The sequence below is a fragment of the Chiloscyllium punctatum genome, chromosome 37 (assembly GCF_047496795.1).
Source record: "Chiloscyllium punctatum isolate Juve2018m chromosome 37, sChiPun1.3, whole genome shotgun sequence".
Taxonomy (NCBI): Eukaryota; Metazoa; Chordata; class Chondrichthyes; order Orectolobiformes; family Hemiscylliidae; genus Chiloscyllium; species Chiloscyllium punctatum.
The window spans coordinates 55,848,565-55,866,695 of NC_092775.1; the positions used below are offsets into that span (position 1 = coordinate 55,848,565).

Genomic DNA, 18,131 nt, shown 5'->3' on the forward strand with positions numbered 1-18,131 from the left:
TATCCCTTACAATTCTCTCTAAGACTTTGCCCACAACAGAAGTGAGACTCACCGGCGTCTAGTTACTAGGGTTATCCTTACTCCCCTTCTTGAACAAGGGAACCACATTTGCTCTCCTCCAGTCTTCTGGCACTATTCCTGTAGACAATGAGGACATAAAAATCAAGGCCAATGGCTCTGCAATTTCCTCCCTTGCTTCCCAGAGAATCCTGGGATAAATGCCATCAGGCCCAGGGGACTTGTCCAATTTCACCCTTTCCAGAATTTCCAACACCTCTTCCCTACATACCTCAAAGCCGTCCATTCTAATTAATTGTGACTCAATATTCACATTGGCAACAATGTCATTATGATCATGCTCAATCAGTATCCTGTTCCTGCCTTATCCCCATAACCCTTGATTCCACTATCCTTAAGAGCCCTATCCAACTCTTTCTTGAAAGTATCCAGAGACTTAGCCTCCATAGCCTTCTGGGGCAGAGCATTCCACACACCCACTACACTCTGGGTGAAGAAGTTTCTCCTCAACTCTGTTCTAAATGGCCTACCTCTTATTTTTACACTGTGTCCTCTGGTTCGGGACTCACCCATCAGCGGAAACATACTTCCTGCCTCCAGAGTGTCCAATCCTTTAATAATCTTATACGTCTCAATCAGATCTCCTCTCAACCTTCTAAACTCAAGGGTATACAAGCCCAATTGCTCCAATCTTTCAGTGTAAGATAGTCCCACCATTCTGGGAATTGACCTCGTGAACCTACACTGCACTCCCTTAATAGCCAGAATGTCTTTCGTCAAATTTGGAGTCCAAAACTGCACACAATATTCCAGGTACGGTCTCACCAGGGCCCTGTACAGCTGCAGAAGAACGTCTTTGCTTCTATACTCAATTCCTCTTGTTATGAAGGCCAGCATGCTATTAGCTTTCTTCACTGCCTGCTGTACCTGCATGCTTGCTTTCATTGACTGATGTACAAGAACACCTAGATCTTGTTGTACTGCTCCTTTACCTACCTTCCTCCAATCACCTTAAAATTATGACCTCTCGTGACAGCCATTTCTGCCCTGGGAAAAACTCTCTGGCTATCTACTCTATCTATGCCTGTCAGTACTTTGTATACCTCTGTCACATCACCTCTCTTCCTTCTTCTTTCTAGTGTGAGAACTTTAATATCTAAAAAGTTGTCAATCTCTTTCTTGAATATGTGCACATCCAAAGATGTGCAGGTTAGGTGGATTGGCCATGCAGGATTATGGAGATAAGATGGTGGGCTGGGTATGGGTGGCATACTCTTAAGATGGTTGATGTAGACTAATGGGGTCAAATGGCCTCTTTCAGTGTTATTACAGATTCTATGTTTCTTTTCAGTGACACAGCCTTCACAGCACTCTGCCATCGCACATTCCACAAGTTGACCACCCTCTGAATGAAGACACGTTCCCTCATCTCAACTCTAAATTGCCTATCTTGTAGATGAGTGTGAAACAGCATCACTGTCACAAAGCTGGTTCCTTTTTTCTGAAAGCTGTTTCTTTTCTCAAGGATACTTTGTCCTTGTTTTTTTTCAGAGGGGCCATAAACCAGCTCCCGGTACCAATTAGACTGGTTTGGTACAGAGATTGGTACATTGAGAGGCCTTTTTGTTTATATGTAAACAGATGAGACTTCAGGACAAAGTGGTCATATTTTAGAAGTGACATGTATAATGAAAGAGGAGTGGTCAGCTCTCTAGCTGAACAGTTCAGTCCAGAACTAGATGAGAATGAGAGAGGCAGGGTAGTTTTCATAGGGGATTTTAAAATTATGGGGGAACTTCAACTATCCAAATATTGACTGGGATCACTACAGTACAAGTACTATAGATGGGTCAGTTTTTGTCCAGTGTGTGCAGGAGGGCTTCCTGACACAGTATGTAGACAGGCCAACAAGGGGCAAAGCCACATTAGATTTAGTACTGAGTAATGAGCCTGGCCAGGTGTTAGATTTGGAAGTAGGTGAGCACTTTGGAGACAGCAATCACAATTCTGTCAGGTTTACTTTAGTGATGAAAAGGGATAGGTGTACTCCACCGAGCAAGAGTTACAGCTGGGGGAAGGGAAATTACGATGCAATTAGGAAAGATTTAGGAAGCATAGAATGGGGAAGGAGACTGCAGGGGATGAGCACATTAAAAATGTGGAGCTTATTCAAGGAAAAGCTCCTGTGTGTCCTAGTTAAGTATGTACTTGTCAGGCAGGGAGGAAGATATAGAACGCTTGAACCGTGGTTTACTAAGGAAGTGGAATCCCTGGTCAAGAAGAAGAAGGCTTATGTTCGGACAAAATGTGAAAACGCAAAGCTCTTGAGTGTTACAAGGAAGTCAGGAAAGACCTAAAAAGAGAGCTCAGAAGAGCCAGGAGGAGACATGAGAAGTTGTTGGCGGATAGGATCAGGGTAAACCCTAAGGCTTTCCACAGGTATGTCAGGAATAAAAGAATGACGAGAGTTAAATTAGGGCCAATCAAGGATAATAGTGGGAAGTTGTGTGTGGAGTCAGAGGAGATGAGAAAAGCACTAAATAAATATTTTTTGACAGTGTTCACTATTGAAAATGTTGGCGAAGAAGATACAGAGATACTTGCATCAAGACTAGAAGAGATTGAGGTTCGCAAGGAAGAGGTATTAGAAATACTGCAGAGTGTGAAAATAGACAAGTCCCCTGGGCCGGATGGGATCTATCCTAGGATCCTCTGGGAAGCAAAGGAAGAGATTGCCGAGCGTTTGGCATTGATCTTCAAATCATCATTGTCTACAGGAACAGTGCCTGAGGACTGGAGGATAGCAAATGTGGTTTCCTTGTTTGAAAAGGGTAGTAGAGACAACCCTGGTAATTACAGACCAGTGAGTCTCACTTCAGTTGTTGGTAAAGTGTTGGAAAAGATTATAAGAGATAGGATTTATAACTTATCTAGAAAAAAAATCTGATCAGGGACAGTCAGCACAGTTTTGTGAAGGGTAGGTCATGCCTAACGAATCTTATTGACTTTTTTGACAAAGTGACCAAACAGGTAGATGAGAGTAAACTGGTTGATGTGGTGTATATGGATTCCAGCAAGGCGTTCGATAAGATTCCCCACAGTAGGCTATTATACAGAATGCGGAGGAATGGGACTGTGGGAGACATAGCAGTTTGGATCAGTAATTGGCTTGCTGAAAGAAAACAGAGGGTTGTAGTTGATGGGACATGTTCATCTTGGTGTCCAGTTACTAGTAGCGTACCGCAAGGGTCAGTGTTGGGTCCACTGCTGTTCATCATTTTTAGAAATGACCTGGATGAGGACTGAGAAGGGTGGGTTAGTAAATTTGCAGACGACACTAAGGTCAGTGGAGTTGTGGGTAGTGACGAAGGATGTAGTAGGTTGCAGAGCTGGGCTGAGAGGTGGCAAATGGAGTTTAATGTGGACAAGTGTGAGGTGATACACTCTGGACGGAGTAATCGGAATGCAAAGTACTGGGCTAATGGTAAGATTCTTGGGAGTGCAGATGAGCAGAGAGATCTCTGTGTCCATGTACACAGATCACTGAAAGTTGCCACCCAGATTGACAGGATTGTTAAGAAGGCATACAATGTTTTGGCCTTTATTAATAGAGGGATTGAGTTCCGGAACCAGAAGGTTATGCTGCAGCTGTACAAAGCTCTGGTACGGCCACACTTGGAGTATTGTGTACAGTTCTGGTCACCGCATTATAAGAAGGATGTGGAAGCTTTGGAAAGGGTGCAGAGGAGATTTACTAGGATGTTGCCTGGTATGGAGGGAATGTCTTACAAGGAAAGGCTGAGGGCCTTGAGGCTATTCTCGTTAGAGAGAAGAAGGTTGAGAGGTGACTTAATAGAGACATACAAGATAATCAGAGGGTTAGATAGAGTGGACAGGGAGAGCCTTTTTCCAAGTATGGGAACGACAAACACAAGGGGACACAACTTTAAAGTGAGGGGAGTTAGGTATAAGACAGATATCAGAAGTAGTTCCTTTACTCAGAGAGTAGTAAGGGTATGGAATGCTTTGCCTTCAACGGTAGTAGATTTGCCAAGTTTAAGTGCATTTAAATCTACATTGGACAGGCATATGGATGTACATGGAGTAGTATAGGTGGGACGGGCTTCAGATTAGTATGATGGCGGCGCAACATCGAGGGCCAAAGAGCCTTTACTGCGCTGTAATGTTCTATAGAGTTCAGCAGTGGACTGTGTGAACAGGCTCTCTCTCCTTATGCCCTTCTAACTTCAAACTGTAGAGTATCTGTTCTCTTCCTTTTACTGTGTTCTAAGGGGATTTGCTTAGTGGGACTGCTGTGTATATTTGGAACAGCATAATTAAGTCTAGTTTGGATAGACTAAGTTCTGTAGGGTTCTTTATTCTATGCTTTGTGTTTCATTGTGTAATTTTGTGAATAAATTTTTGTCTGTTTTAAAACCCAGTAGTCAACCTCGTTAATTTACTCCGGGTAATTTTCACTGTACACTTACCAAAACAAATTGCAAAGTATAGTCTGGGCTGCCTGGTTAAGAATTTTTGCGTGTTCTGACCTATTCCATAACATCACTTTTAATAAAAGATTTATGTTAATAAAATATGATTCAGCATTAAAGAGTACCTGAAGGATGACTTTCAGAGTATTTAAATACTTGAGTTCAATCTACTAAATACACTTTTCAAATCTCTCAACATACATCTCTGGTGATGGTTTGAATCCCTTGAGTCCCTACGAATAATCTCACTTCTCCTGTAGTATTTTGGCAGTGACTAATTTAGTTGATTTGTGAACATAGAATTTGCTAATAAGAATAAGAAATATCTGGTGTGTATCCTATTTTTAGTTATTCATGACATTTAAAGAACTCCTTTTGTATTTTTGCACAAATATCAAACTCTAGACGAAAGGCCATGTGAGCCAATGGCTTCAACAAGAACTACATCACCACTTGAATCTGAGTCATCCATTCAATCAAAGTCATTACCAGAACCATTGCAGACATCCTGTCTTTCAATGGAAACGATATCCTGCAAAACAAAGAAAGATTTTCAAGACACAGCAACTCCTCTTTTATCACCAATCCACTCAGCAGCAAAGTCAGCTTTCATCTCTGATTTCTCACCTATTGTAAGCTCAGTTTCCATGGTAAGAATCAATTTTATCTTTGATAACTTTTTTGTGGGTTTTTTTGCCTGCAGTGTATGTGTATATCCTAGTATTCTGAAGAGACAAAGTTAAAATTTACTCTGGGAGGATGGAAGGTGATTTAATTTGAACTTTGTGTAATAATGTAAACTGGCAATTAAAAATACTTCTGAATTTTGAGCGAAGTCAAAAAATCCCCACTCTCTGGTCAACAAATGATATCCCATGTGAATCAGGGCTCAATTTAGAAAGGATAATGGAGAAAACTCCTGCAATTACTTGTAGAATAATAGAAAGAATAAATCATGTGAACTTTCAGTGCAGTACTGAGGGCCAGAATTTCATCTTTGAGATGGGAATTGAAAGACAAAAGGTTGGTGTTGGTTGTTTATGTCTGACATTTGGACATGGCCTGCTGATAGAGACAGATCAAGATGACCAGGTTTAAAGATTTGCCTCCACTCACAGAGGCATCGGCTCTACTCTAGAGATCAGTGTGAAGTCCCCTAAACTTAACATTATCCCCCACCATCTTCATATTTATCTCAAACCCTATTCCTCATATTGTCCCAACCAACTCAGTCAATATCACTATAAACTGAAATCACAAGCCCTTTAATAACACAAGAGAGTTTTTGAAAGGCTCCCAAATTTGTCAAAATAAATAAAGAATACTTGAATATCTATTAGAGTCAAAGAGATGTACAGCATGGAAACAGACCCTTCGGTCCAACCCGTCCATGCCGACCAGATATCCCAACCCAATCAAGTCCCACCTGCCAGCACCAGGCCCATAGCCCTCCAAACCCTTCCTATTCATATACCCATCCAATGCCTCTTAAATGTTGCAATTGTACCAGCCTCCACCACTTTCTCTGGCAGCTCATTCCATTCACGTACCACACTCTGTGTGAAAAAGTTGCCCCTTAGGTCTCTTTTATATCTTTCCCCTCTCACCCTATACCTATGCCCTCTAGTTCTGGAGTCCCTGACCCCAGGGAAAAGACTTTCTCTATTTACCCTATCCATGCCCCTCAATTTTGTAAACCTCTATAAGGTCACCCCTCAGCTTCCGACACTCCAAGGAAAACAGCCCCAGCCTGTTCAGCCTCTCCCCATAGCTCAAATCCTCCAACTCTGGCAACATCCTTCTAAATCTTTTCTGAATCCTTTCAAATTTCACAACATCTTTCACAGGCATTAAATCTATGAAAATGAAGAGGCTCTCATTTCCCTCGACAGGTGACAGACACAACTACTGAACAGAATCTATTAGAAGTTTGGAAGTCAGCTGGACATTCAAAATGAGATTTTACTGAACTAGTGTGTCAACTACTCTTCATGAACAGAATCCATTAAAGACTTTGAACACAGTGAGAACGTCAGCCATTTTCCAGTGTTTTGAGCAGCCAAAGAAATAGCTGAACTGAACTTTAGTGATTTTGGGAAGTTCTGAAACAGCTGTACAAATGGCTGATCGTAACCTCAAGGGAACAAATCAATGCAATGGGGGTTATCACACCCTCAAATCTGGATTTCAAGATTGGACAATAGTGAATATTATTTGGAAATTTGCTTTTAATGTGGACAGGGTCATTAAGTTATAACTTAAAGTTTGATGTGCATTTCTTCCTTGCATGGGTTAAGAAGGGGAGAAATAATTTTGGTCTCATTTTTTGAATTCTATGATTAGTGCCAAGTTATCTCCAAAGATAACTTAGATACATTTAAATTGGGTTGTTAAAATATCCTTGAGGTGAATTGTTCAATGCTTCAGAAAACAAAGACTAGTAGAGAGAAAAAGGTAATGAAGGTGTCATGTGACACATGGAGCTATTGACAGAAAAAAGTCTTTGAGAGAGACAGAACTAATGAGAAGATCAGTGAATAGGCAGGTTTATTCCACTGAGGAGAAAATCATTCTGAAAGAGAAAGACTGTAATTTGAGCAGTGCAGTTTAATAGTCTTCAAAACAAGGCAAAAGAAAAGTCATGATTGGCTTAAATATTATTAAGGGAAAAGCTGCAGAAGCAAAGGAAAATTTCCTCTCAGACTGTTGAATGCATGAACTTAAGGAGCAGACATTATGAAGTGGGTGATCTGTGTTAGTAGTTGACGTAAGCATTTCATAAAGATACAGTCACTAACAAAGACAGTAGTATTGAGTGAATATTGATGTTTGACAGAAAGAAACCAATTCAGCCTCATTGAACTGGGAACTTTACAATGAAAACCCATCACTGAGGTTTGAGTATCTCTAAGATTATTAAGAATAGAAAGGTTGAATCTTACGTTCCAATATTTGTAAAAAGCCCATTTAAACATTCTCATATAATTCAAACTAGTTTGTATTTCTTCTTTTCCATCGGCTGATGGAATTCAACGTGAACAAATGCGAGGTCTTGCACTTTGGCAAAAAGAATAAAAGCACAGACTACTTTCTAAACGGTGAGAAAATTCGTAAAGCCAAAGTACAAAGGGATCTGGGAGTGCTAGTCGAGGATTCTCTAAAGGTCAACATGCAGGTTGAGTCCGTGATTAAGAAAGCGAATGCAATGTTGTCACTTATCTCAAGAGGGTTGGAATATAAAAGCACCATTGTGCTACTGAGACTTATAAAGCTCTGGTTAGGCCCCATTTGGAGTAGTGTGTCCAGTTTTGGTCCCCACACCTCAGGAAGGACATACTGGCACTGGAACATGTCCAGCGGAGATTCACACGGATGATCCCTGGAATGGTAGGTCTAACGTATGAGGAACGGCTAAGGATCCTGGGATTGTATTCATTGGAGTTTAGAAGATTAAGGGGAGACTTAATAGAGACGTACAAGATAATACATGGCTTGGAAAGGGTGGACGCTAGGAAATTGTTTCCGTTAGGTGAGGAGACTAGGACCTGTGGACACAGCCTTAGAGTTAGAGGGGGTCAATTCAGAACAGAAATGCAGAGACATTTCTTCAGCCAGAGAGTGGTGGGCCTGTGGAATTCATTGCCGCAGAGTGCAGTGGAAGTCGGGACGCTAAATATATTCAAGGCAGAGATTGATAGATTCTTGTTGTCTCGAGGAATTAAGGGCTACAGGGAAAATGCGGGTAAGTGGAGTTGAAATGCCCATCAGCCATGATTGAATGGCGGAGTGGACTCGATGGGCCGAATGGCTTTGCTTCCACTCCTATGTCTTATGGTCTTTAATATGTCATAAACATTGATATTCTTTTGTTCATAGCAGCCTTTCATGAGTATATTCAGTGACTGACCAGTTACAAAGAATATGGATTAAGAGCAGCAAATGTTGACCTAGTTAGCAATACCGACATCCCACGAACATTGAAAACAAAAAAATCTTTAACCTCCTTGTGGTGCTGCATTTGAAAATTAAGAGAAAATAAACCATTGGGGGAGATGCTTTGTAGCCATCTGGATACAGGCAGTTAAATACAAAGTACCTAGTATGTACCTGAAGCACCGTGTCCTTTGAGATGACCATTTGTTCTGTTTTTATAGGCAGTCAAATCTGGAATTACTCCATGAAGGCTGATATCCCATCACCAAGACACCCTTTATTTTCACATTTGTTATACATGACACTGACATAGGGACAGTTCCTCCAGTGAGCAGAGCCTCTGACACTCCTGTTTATATCTGTCAACCAGAACTCCCTGATTGGACCAGGTTAACAGCCCAACTCACGGAACTCATATCAAGTTGTTCCCTTAATCTGTACGGATTCTCTGGTATAGATTCATAGCTTAGCCAAGGTCTTACGTAAACTTAAGAGTTGGAGAGAAAGAGCGAATTTTGGTGAAGACTGGTTCCCATCACTGATACTTGTGTGCCAGTATCAACCTCCACTTGAACTGGGTGAGCATTTAGCCAGATGTTTATTTTAAGGTTTGCATAAAGATTTGTAGCTTGGTTGCCAGTTATCGTGGTTGTTCATGTGTTTGCCGCGTTGGGCAGTTGATTTGCAGACATTTTGTTTCCTGTCTAGGTGACATCTTCTGTGCTTTGGAGTCTCCAATGAAGTGCTGCTGTACTGTGTCTTCTGGAATTTATTTGGTTCCATTTCTGCTGCCTCCAGTTCCCGGTTCCAGTTGTTAGTTGTATTGGCCGGTATATTGGGTCTAGGCCAAGGTGCTTGTTGATGGAGTCTGGTTGAGTGCCATCATTCTAGGAATTCTCTGGCTGTCCTGTGTTTAGCTTGTCCTATGTCCCAGTCAAATTTGTGGTCCCTGTCATCTGTGTGTATGGCTAATAGGGACATCTAGTTGTGGTGTTTAGTGGTTAGTTGGTATTTGTGGATGAGGATTGCTGGTTGTCTGTCTGGTTGCCCTATTTGGTGTTTCATACAATCTTCGCATAGAATCTTGAAAATTACATCAGCCTTGCAGATGATGGGTATAGGGTCTTCTGTCCGAGTGAGTTGTGGTCTGAGTGTGGCTGTCAGTGTTTGTGTTGCCATGAATCCCAGTGGTCAGAGAGTCTGGCTGTCAGTTCTAAGACTTTTTTTTTGTAAGGTAGCATGGCTAGTGAGTTAGGTCATGGTATGTCCTCCTTGAAGACAGCTGAAAATGTGTTGCTGGAAAAGCGCAGCAGGTCAGGCAGCATCCAAGGAACAGGAGAATCGACGTTTCAGGCATAAGCCCTTCTTCAGGATTCCTGACCACTGGGAATCGTGGCAGCCCATAAACTGACAGCCACACTCAGACAACAACTCACCAGGATAAAAGACCCTATACCCATCATGTGCAAGGCTGATGTAATTTACAAGATTCCATGCGAAGACTGTATGAAACACTATGTAAGGCAAACAGGCAGACAACTAGTAATCCATATCCACAAACACCAACTAGCCACTAAACACCACAACCAGCTGTCCCTAGTAGCCACGCATACTAAATGATGGCACTCAACCACAGACTCCATCAACAAGCACCTTGGCCCAAGCCCAATATACCGGCTACCAGAAGTACCAGAAACAGAACCAAATTACTTCCAGAAGGCACAGTACAGCAATGCTTCACAGGAGACTCCAAAACACTGAAGATGTCAGAGAATGCAACGCCTGCAAATAAACTTCCCAACACGCTGAACATATTCACAACCACAACAGATGTTTATTTTGTTCAGTTCTGAGTTGGATTTTACTAAGCAATTCAACTGCTCCAAAACAGCTGTAGGTGCACTTTCCAGGCTGTGGAACGCTGGTGAATAATGGCCTATCAGCTCTCTTACGTAATTCAGGCCTAGTGGGAACTCTCTTGCTGCCTTGAGTAACTACAGCTTACCTTGCTGATCAGTGGTCCTCATTCATCTTGCTGCATGGCAGTGTGCTATAACAGTCTCACACCCACACTGTGTGCCAGCAGCTAATGTAGCAAGCACACTGCATGTGCAGCAAACAAACAGCCTTGTCACAAAATCTCAAAGAAATAGTCCTTACTGAAGTACATGGAGGCACACGTTAGTCAGGAGGCCATAGCACAGCAACTCAAGGGCAGTCTCACATATCAGTACAGTCTGTCCTCTGTCTTCATCAAGGCCAGTTCAAGGCAGGTAGGGCCATTAAGGTCAGTGTGATGTACAGAGTTCAGTCAAGGGCCTGGATACTTCTTGCAGGGACTAACTGGGTTATGTCACCGAAGACAGTGGGCTAGGAATAGTCTATCCGATCCAACCAGAGGAAAATTGGTTAGTGTCACAAAAGGTGGGGGACATTGCTGCAACAAGGAGACTCAGGAAATTATTTTTCAGGATGGTACTGAATGCTGAGGGAAGGAGGATGACAATTGTGATGGTGACCACCAGATCTAAGCCAGCCAACCAACCACCTAAAAATTCTAATCCTGTTTTGCAGGACTTGACCCATAGCTCTGTAAGCCTTGATATTGCAAGTGCACATCTGAATACTTCTTCGAGGGTTTTGGCCTCTACCATACTTACATGCAGTGAGTTCCAAATTTGAACCATATAATTTATCCTCACATGCCCCTCTAATCTTCCTGTCCCATACCTTATATCTATTCCCCCAGTTGTTGATTCCTCCATCAAGAGGAAAGGTTTCTTCCTGTTCACCCTATCTAAGCCCCCATAATTTTATATATCTCAATCATCTTCCTCCTCTGGACACAATATTCTAGCTGTGACCTATCAATATCGAGTAGCCATGATGTGGAGTGCCAGTGTGGGATTGGAAGTGGACCAGGTCAGAAATCACAAAACACCAGGTTATAGTCCAATAGGTTTATTTGAAATCACAAGCTTTCTGAGCACTGCTCCTTTATCAGATGAAGTCTCATGTAGCTTCTGACAGCATTGAGTACACTACTTTGAATACATTGCTTTCATCTATACGCCTGGTTATCTTTTCGAACAATTTAGTCAAGTTGGTCAGAATCATAGATTTCCTACTGTGCTGAAAGAAGCCATTCAGCCCACCGAGTCTGCATCCAACCCACTCCCCTTCATATCCCTGTAACCTCATGCTTACTATAGCTAGCTCACCTAGCCGATACAACCTGGACTCTACAGGACAGTTTTAGCATGACCAATTCACCTAACCTGCACAGCTTTGGACTGTGGGAGGAAATCGGAGCACCCAAAAGAAACCTATGCAGACAGAGGGAGAATGTGCAAACTCAACACAGACAATTGTCCAAGTCTGGAATCGAATCTGGGTTCCTGGCTCTGTGAGGCAACGGTGCTAACCACTGAGACACCATGCTGTCCACATGATGTCCATTTAACCAAACCATGCTGACTGTTCTTGATTAATTCCTCCCTTTCCAATTGCAAGTTAATTCTGGGCCTCAGAATTGCTTCCAATAATTTTCCACCACTAAGGTTAGACTGATTAGCCTTTAATTTCCTGGTTTATCCCTTTTTCCCTTCTTGAATATTGGTACCACATTAGCTGCCATCCAGTCATCTGGCACCTTTCCTATGTCCAGAGAATAATTTAAAATTATTGCCATGTCTTACTATTTCTTCCTTGCTTTACTCAACAGCCTGGGATGCATTTCATCCAGTCATTAGATTTATCTACTTCTGAGCCTGCCAGACCAATCAGAATCTCACTGTCTATGTTAACCTTCTTAAATATAATCACAGTTTTTCTCCCTGATTTCTATGCTGACATCATTTCTCTCACTAGTGAATATCAATAACAAAGTATTAATTTAGAATCCTACCTAATTCCTCTGGTTCCATGAGCAAATTACCAGTGTGGTCCTTAATGGGGCCTATTTCTAACCAGTTATTCTTTTACCCTTAGTTTTAACTTGTAAAATTGGATGACGTAAGGAGGATTCTAAGTTAATTCTTTGTGTCAGCATTCTCTAGTAAGTATGTGGCCATAGAAATCAGGGAGAAGAACTGTGATGTATTTTAGGAGATTAGCATAGAAAGACAGGTTCTGATTGGTCTCAACACCGGATTATGGAAAATGGAGAACTGGAGGGTAGCCCGGAAATTAGTTTTGGTGCAAAGACCATGGAGAAGATTTCAGCAATAAACACTCTTAGGCAGACATGAAAATAGAGATATGTAGGTGATGGAGCCTGGAGTCTTCGTCATGTGGAGAATACAAAATCAGAAGCTGTGTATACCTGCTTGAGTGTTAGTCATATTCTTTCCTTGGGTGGATATTGATCAGCAATTCTACTCATCATATGGTTCTTTATCTTTCCTCAGTCTGGGGAAACATTACTTAAAATTTCCTAATCTCTGAGTAAGTTTTTGAACTTCTAAACTGCTACATCAGTTAACAGCAGCAACATCCATGCTTGTTGATTATGTACCCTGTTATTTCTATACATATGAAAAAATAACTTTGAGTTTACTTCACTTTCTTGAGGAACTATTTGAAATATTTCCACAGAGGTTGGTAACCGGTCCCTCAAGTCACACTTTGTTTATAAGTAGAGAGTCCTTGACACTGATCCAGCTCCCTCAGAGCCAGCTCTCAGAATGAGCAGGATGTCTGACACTCTTGTTCTTACCTGTCAGTCATGGCTTCCTGACCAGATTAACAGCCCTAATCAGGGAACTCCTATTCAATGAGGTTCACCTGGCTGACCTCGTTACAATCACTACGGTATTCATGTTTTTTTTCCTGTGAGAATTCTTGATCCACATGCTTAGTTGAAAGTTTGTCTGTTATATTCCAGCCTGAAGTGACTCCAATATGTTTGCAATCTTGTGAAGTCAATGAAAATGATGAAGAGGTTCAGCAAGAATTTGTCACACTGAAAAAAAATAATGACTACACTACTATGAAGAAAAGTTGTTCCTCTGAAAGTTCAGTTATAACAGCAAGGTCATCAAGCAACTTTACAATAAAGACTATTTCTAGCAAAAGAACCACTGCTGAGGTATGTATATTAAAATCATCCTCCCTTTCTATCAGTTTTCTCTTTAATCCTTTTATGTGTAATTTGCTTGCTGGATTCAGTTTCAAAGGTAGTCTGTATAATCTGGTGCCTCATTGATTACAACGCGACAGTGTAAACAAAACTCACAATGAGTTCTAGTGCTTTATTTTTTAGAAGTGCACCAATTTGTTACATAATCCTTCGTGTTAAAACAGTACATTTTTCATTTTAGATCAAAATCAAAAATATAGAAACTGTAGATTGTTTTGAAGATGTTTCCAAGAGTGTTGGTAAATGCAGTGCATTTGATGTTATGTCTATATGGACTTTAGCAAAGCTATTTATAAGGTCCATTTATAAAGGCAGACTCATGAAGAAAGTAAGAGCCCAGGGTGTCAAAGACAAGTGACACTGACAAGTGGGGTACTGCAACGATCAGTGCTTGGGCCCTAGCTATTCGTATATATGGGTTTTATATGAATGACCTGAATGCGGAAACCAAATACAATATTTCAAAGTTTTCTGCTGACTCAAACTGGGGGGGATTGTGCATTATGAAGATATTTCAAGTGGGGTGTACATAAGTTGAGTAAGTGGGCAAACAGAGAGCAGATGCAGTACAATATGGCTAAATGTGAAGTTGTACACTTGATGTGAAAAGCAGAAAGAAAGAATATTATATAAATAATGATATGTTGGGAAGTGTTGATGTATGAAAGGATTTGGGTGTCATTGTATACCAGTCAATGAAACTATAAAGGTAGGTTCGTGAACAATTGGGAAAACAAATGGTATATTTGCCTTCATAATAAGCAGATTTCAGTTCAGAAATAGGATGTTGTACAGGGCCTTGGTGAGACCACACCTGGAATATTGTGTGCAGTTTTGTTCTGATACCCTGAGAGAGGATGTACTTGCCACACGGAGGCAGTGCAGCAAAGGTTCAGTAAGTTGATATAGGATTATCCTATAAAGAGAGATTAGCTTGACTGGATCTACATTCCCCCGAGTTTAGAAGGATGAGAGATTTGATTGAAATGTATAAAAAACTAAACAGAGCAAAATAACTTCATAGAGGTCAGTATTCTGTCACCAAGACAACTGTTATTTACACATGAACAGTCCTTGGGTTTAGTACTGTCTGATTCAGAGTCAGGTACTAGAGCATCAGTGTCTCTGACATTCACCTTTTATATGTTAGCCAGGGCTCGCTGATTGGAACAGATGAACAGCCCCAAGCAAGGAACTCATTCTATAGGTTCCAGCTGGCTGACCTCATTGCAATCACATTATCTAATGGAGATGGTCTGGTCCTTTCTTTTGGAGAGACTCCTGTGGTGTTTTAGTACCAGGTCAGGTTCCTTCAATTCAGTGTCTGATTTGGGCAATGTGTAATGCAGGGGAGCTTGCATCTTGCCACAGGGGCGCCTCATTAGAATTTCACTTTCTTCTTCTGGGCAATAAAGTTGTTGAGGCAGCTACATCCATCATGTCCATCTCTGATTCTGAGGACTCGACAAGCTTTGATGAAGTGAGTGAATCGATGGGTTCCGGCAGCATTTCTAAATGTTCCGAGGGGCAGGCTACATTTTGCTCTTCCACCATTTGCGAATTTGCAGCTTTCATATATTCCAAATGCGTGGTCAGGACTGCTGCACTTTTCCAAACTTTATATGTCCCTGGTCCTGACCGTGCATCGACCGCAACTCATATCTCTGCTGGGCCATTGCTGTGATTCTTACACCAAACTTCATCCTCTGTTTCAAACTGTATCTCTTGCTTGGCTATGTCTTGTGTCTGGTATTGTACTTCCTGATGTTGTTTCACCCTCCTTCCCCCAGGTCTGGGAATATCAGACTTAACCTGGTGTGGATTCAATCCATTATCAATTCTGCCAGTGCTATTCTTGTAGTTGCATGTGAGGTGGTCCTATGGTCAAATGAGAACCATGGTATCTTAGTATCTAGCGAGGTTGTAGGCTGTTTCTTCAAGCCAACCTTCAAACTTTGGACTGCTTTTTCTGCCACACCATTGGATGATGGGTGGTAGAGAGCTGTCCTTATATGCCAACTCCAATTCAACTTTAAGAAATAACTCAATTCCTGCTGGTAAACGATGTCCCATTATCTGTGACCAACACTTCTGGGACACTATGCCTTGAAAAAGATGCGCACAGTTTCTCTATGATCATCCCTGTGTTTGATGAATGGATCCTATGCATTCAAACCACTTTGAATGGGCACCTACGGTGACTAAGAACATTGAACCTATGAAAAAAACTGCATAGTCAACATGGTACCAACTCCCAGGTTTACCCAACCATTCCCACAGATATAAGACAGGTACTGATGGTAATTTTTGTCCTTGTTCCCACTCTGGAACTGCCCCACTCACATTGCTATGGCTGCAGCAAAGCCTGGCCACCAGACATAACTTCTTGGCAACATCTTCATTTTGGAGACCCCTGGATGGTCCCAGTGAATTTCAACCAGTATTTCATGGAGATTTTGCTCAGGATAATCGCTCTTGCTATGCTCTACAATGAGCTGGTCTTGCCGTGTCAAACCGTTCTCAATTCTAGTTGTGACAGCCCTTTGGTTTCCCCCATCAACACCAGTCATTTCAGTTTCGAAAGGACTGGATCTTTCTGCATCCAAAGTCTAATATTGTCAGCTATGACTGGGAGCATGTCCAGAAAATTTAATATCATTAAATATCATCAGTTGCGAATACCACTGGTGGTGTACCTGCTGACAAGAGTCAGCTCAGTGCATCCACATTTGCTGCTTGGCCTTCAGATGATGTTCTGACTTGTAATTACAAGCACTACTTATTAGAGCCCACCAAACTGTCTTGTCTTCTTTAGGCAGACCTAGTAGGGGTTTGTGGTCTGTGATTATCACACATTTTTTGTCCATGAAGATGCTGGTTAAGTTTCCTATCTCCAGATATGACTGCCAATCCTTTATCTGTGCATATTTACAGTCTGCATTAGCCAAATTTCTGGATGCAGAAACTCTAGGCCTTCCTCTCCATGTGAGCTAACCCTGTCTCGATGTAATGCTAGGAGGCATTGTATGACAATACCAGAAGTTTCTTGGGATCATAATGTGCCATCACCTTAGATGATCAAAGCTGTTGGTTCACTTCATTGAAAGCTAGGGTTTGTCTATGTGACTATTTCCAAGGCGTGATGTAAAGGTGCCAAGTTGGATACCAGGTTATTTTTTAACTTTCAGTAATCATTTCCTAGCTCAAGAAATGACCTAAGTTCCTGGACAGACCTGGGAGCCAGGGCACCTTTAATTGCCCTCACTTTATCTTCCAACAGGTGTAACCTGGCCTTGTCAACTGTAGCCCACACAGGTCACTTGAGGAATCTGAAATAAATATCTTTCCCTTCTCAGGCGTACCTGCCTTAGAAAAACACCTTGGGACAATATCATTTCTCTAAGTGTTCCTTATTAGTTTTGCCTGTTATTAGAACATCATCTAGGTAAATGGAGACCTGAGGTGAACGTTGTAAACCTTGTCCAGCTTCTCCTTATACTTCATATCCACTAACCCAGGCAGAATCCTGGTAAATCTCTTCCGCACCCTGTCCAAAGCCACCACCACACCTTTCTTGGAATGTGGTGACCAGAATTGAATGCAATACTCTAAGTGCATCCTAACCAAAGTTTTATAAAGCTGCAATACTACTCCCTGACTCTTTTACTTAGTGCCTCAGTCAATAAAACCAAGCATGCCATTTGCCTTTTTTATCACCCTATCTACTTAAGTGGTCTTTGTCGGGAAGCTATGGATTAAGGGGCTCAGTGTCAGGGACCTGGGTTCAATTCCAGCCTTGGGCAACTGACTATGTGGATTGGATAGGATTAGATTGGATTCCCTACAGTATGGAAACAGGCCCTTCGGCCCAACAAGTCCACACTGACCCTCCGAAGAGTAACCCACCCAGATCCATTCCCCTACATTTACCCCTGACTAATGCACCTATCATTATGGACAATTTAGCATGGCCAATTCACCTGACCTGCACATCTTTGGACTGTGGGAGGAAACCAGAGCACCCGGAGGAAACCATGCAGACACGGGGAGAATGTGCAAACTCCACACAGACAGTCGGCCGAGGTTGGACTCGAACCCAGGTCCTTGGCACTGTGAGCAGTGCTAACCACTGAGACACCGTTCTGCCCCACGGAGTGGGGTTTATGGAGTTTGCACACTCTCCCCATGTCTGCGTGAGTTTCTTCACACAGTCCAAAGATGTGCAGGTTAGGTGGTTTTGGCCATGTTAAATTGCCCTAGTGTTGAGGAATGTACAGGTTAAATGGACTAGCTATGGGAAATGCAGGGTGACAGGGCTGGAGTAGGAGGGTGGGTCTCAGTGGGATACTGTTCCAAGGGTCACTGTGGACTTGTCAGGCTGAATGGCCTGTTTCCAAACTATAGGGATTCTATTCGGTTCTATAAGACCCTAAGATACCTCTGAACATCAATGCTGTTAAGAGTCCTGCCATTAATTGTATCCTTTCCCTTAACATTTGATCTCTCAAAGTGCAACACCTCACATTTACCCATATTAAATTCCATCT

The 18,131-nt window shown here is 42.0% G+C and overlaps 1 protein-coding gene across 1 annotated transcript in view; it reads left to right on the forward strand.

Moving 5' to 3' along the window:
- LOC140463231 (synaptonemal complex protein 2-like) overlaps positions 1-18,131 on the forward strand; it is a 377,524-nt gene that overhangs the window by 280,110 nt on the left and 79,283 nt on the right. Inside the window, exons 13-14 of the mRNA XM_072557016.1 lie at positions 4,917-5,161; positions 13,330-13,533. Of these exons, the coding sequence (XP_072413117.1) occupies positions 4,917-5,161; positions 13,330-13,533 (449 nt within the window). The remainder of the gene's footprint in view (positions 1-4,916; positions 5,162-13,329; positions 13,534-18,131) is intronic.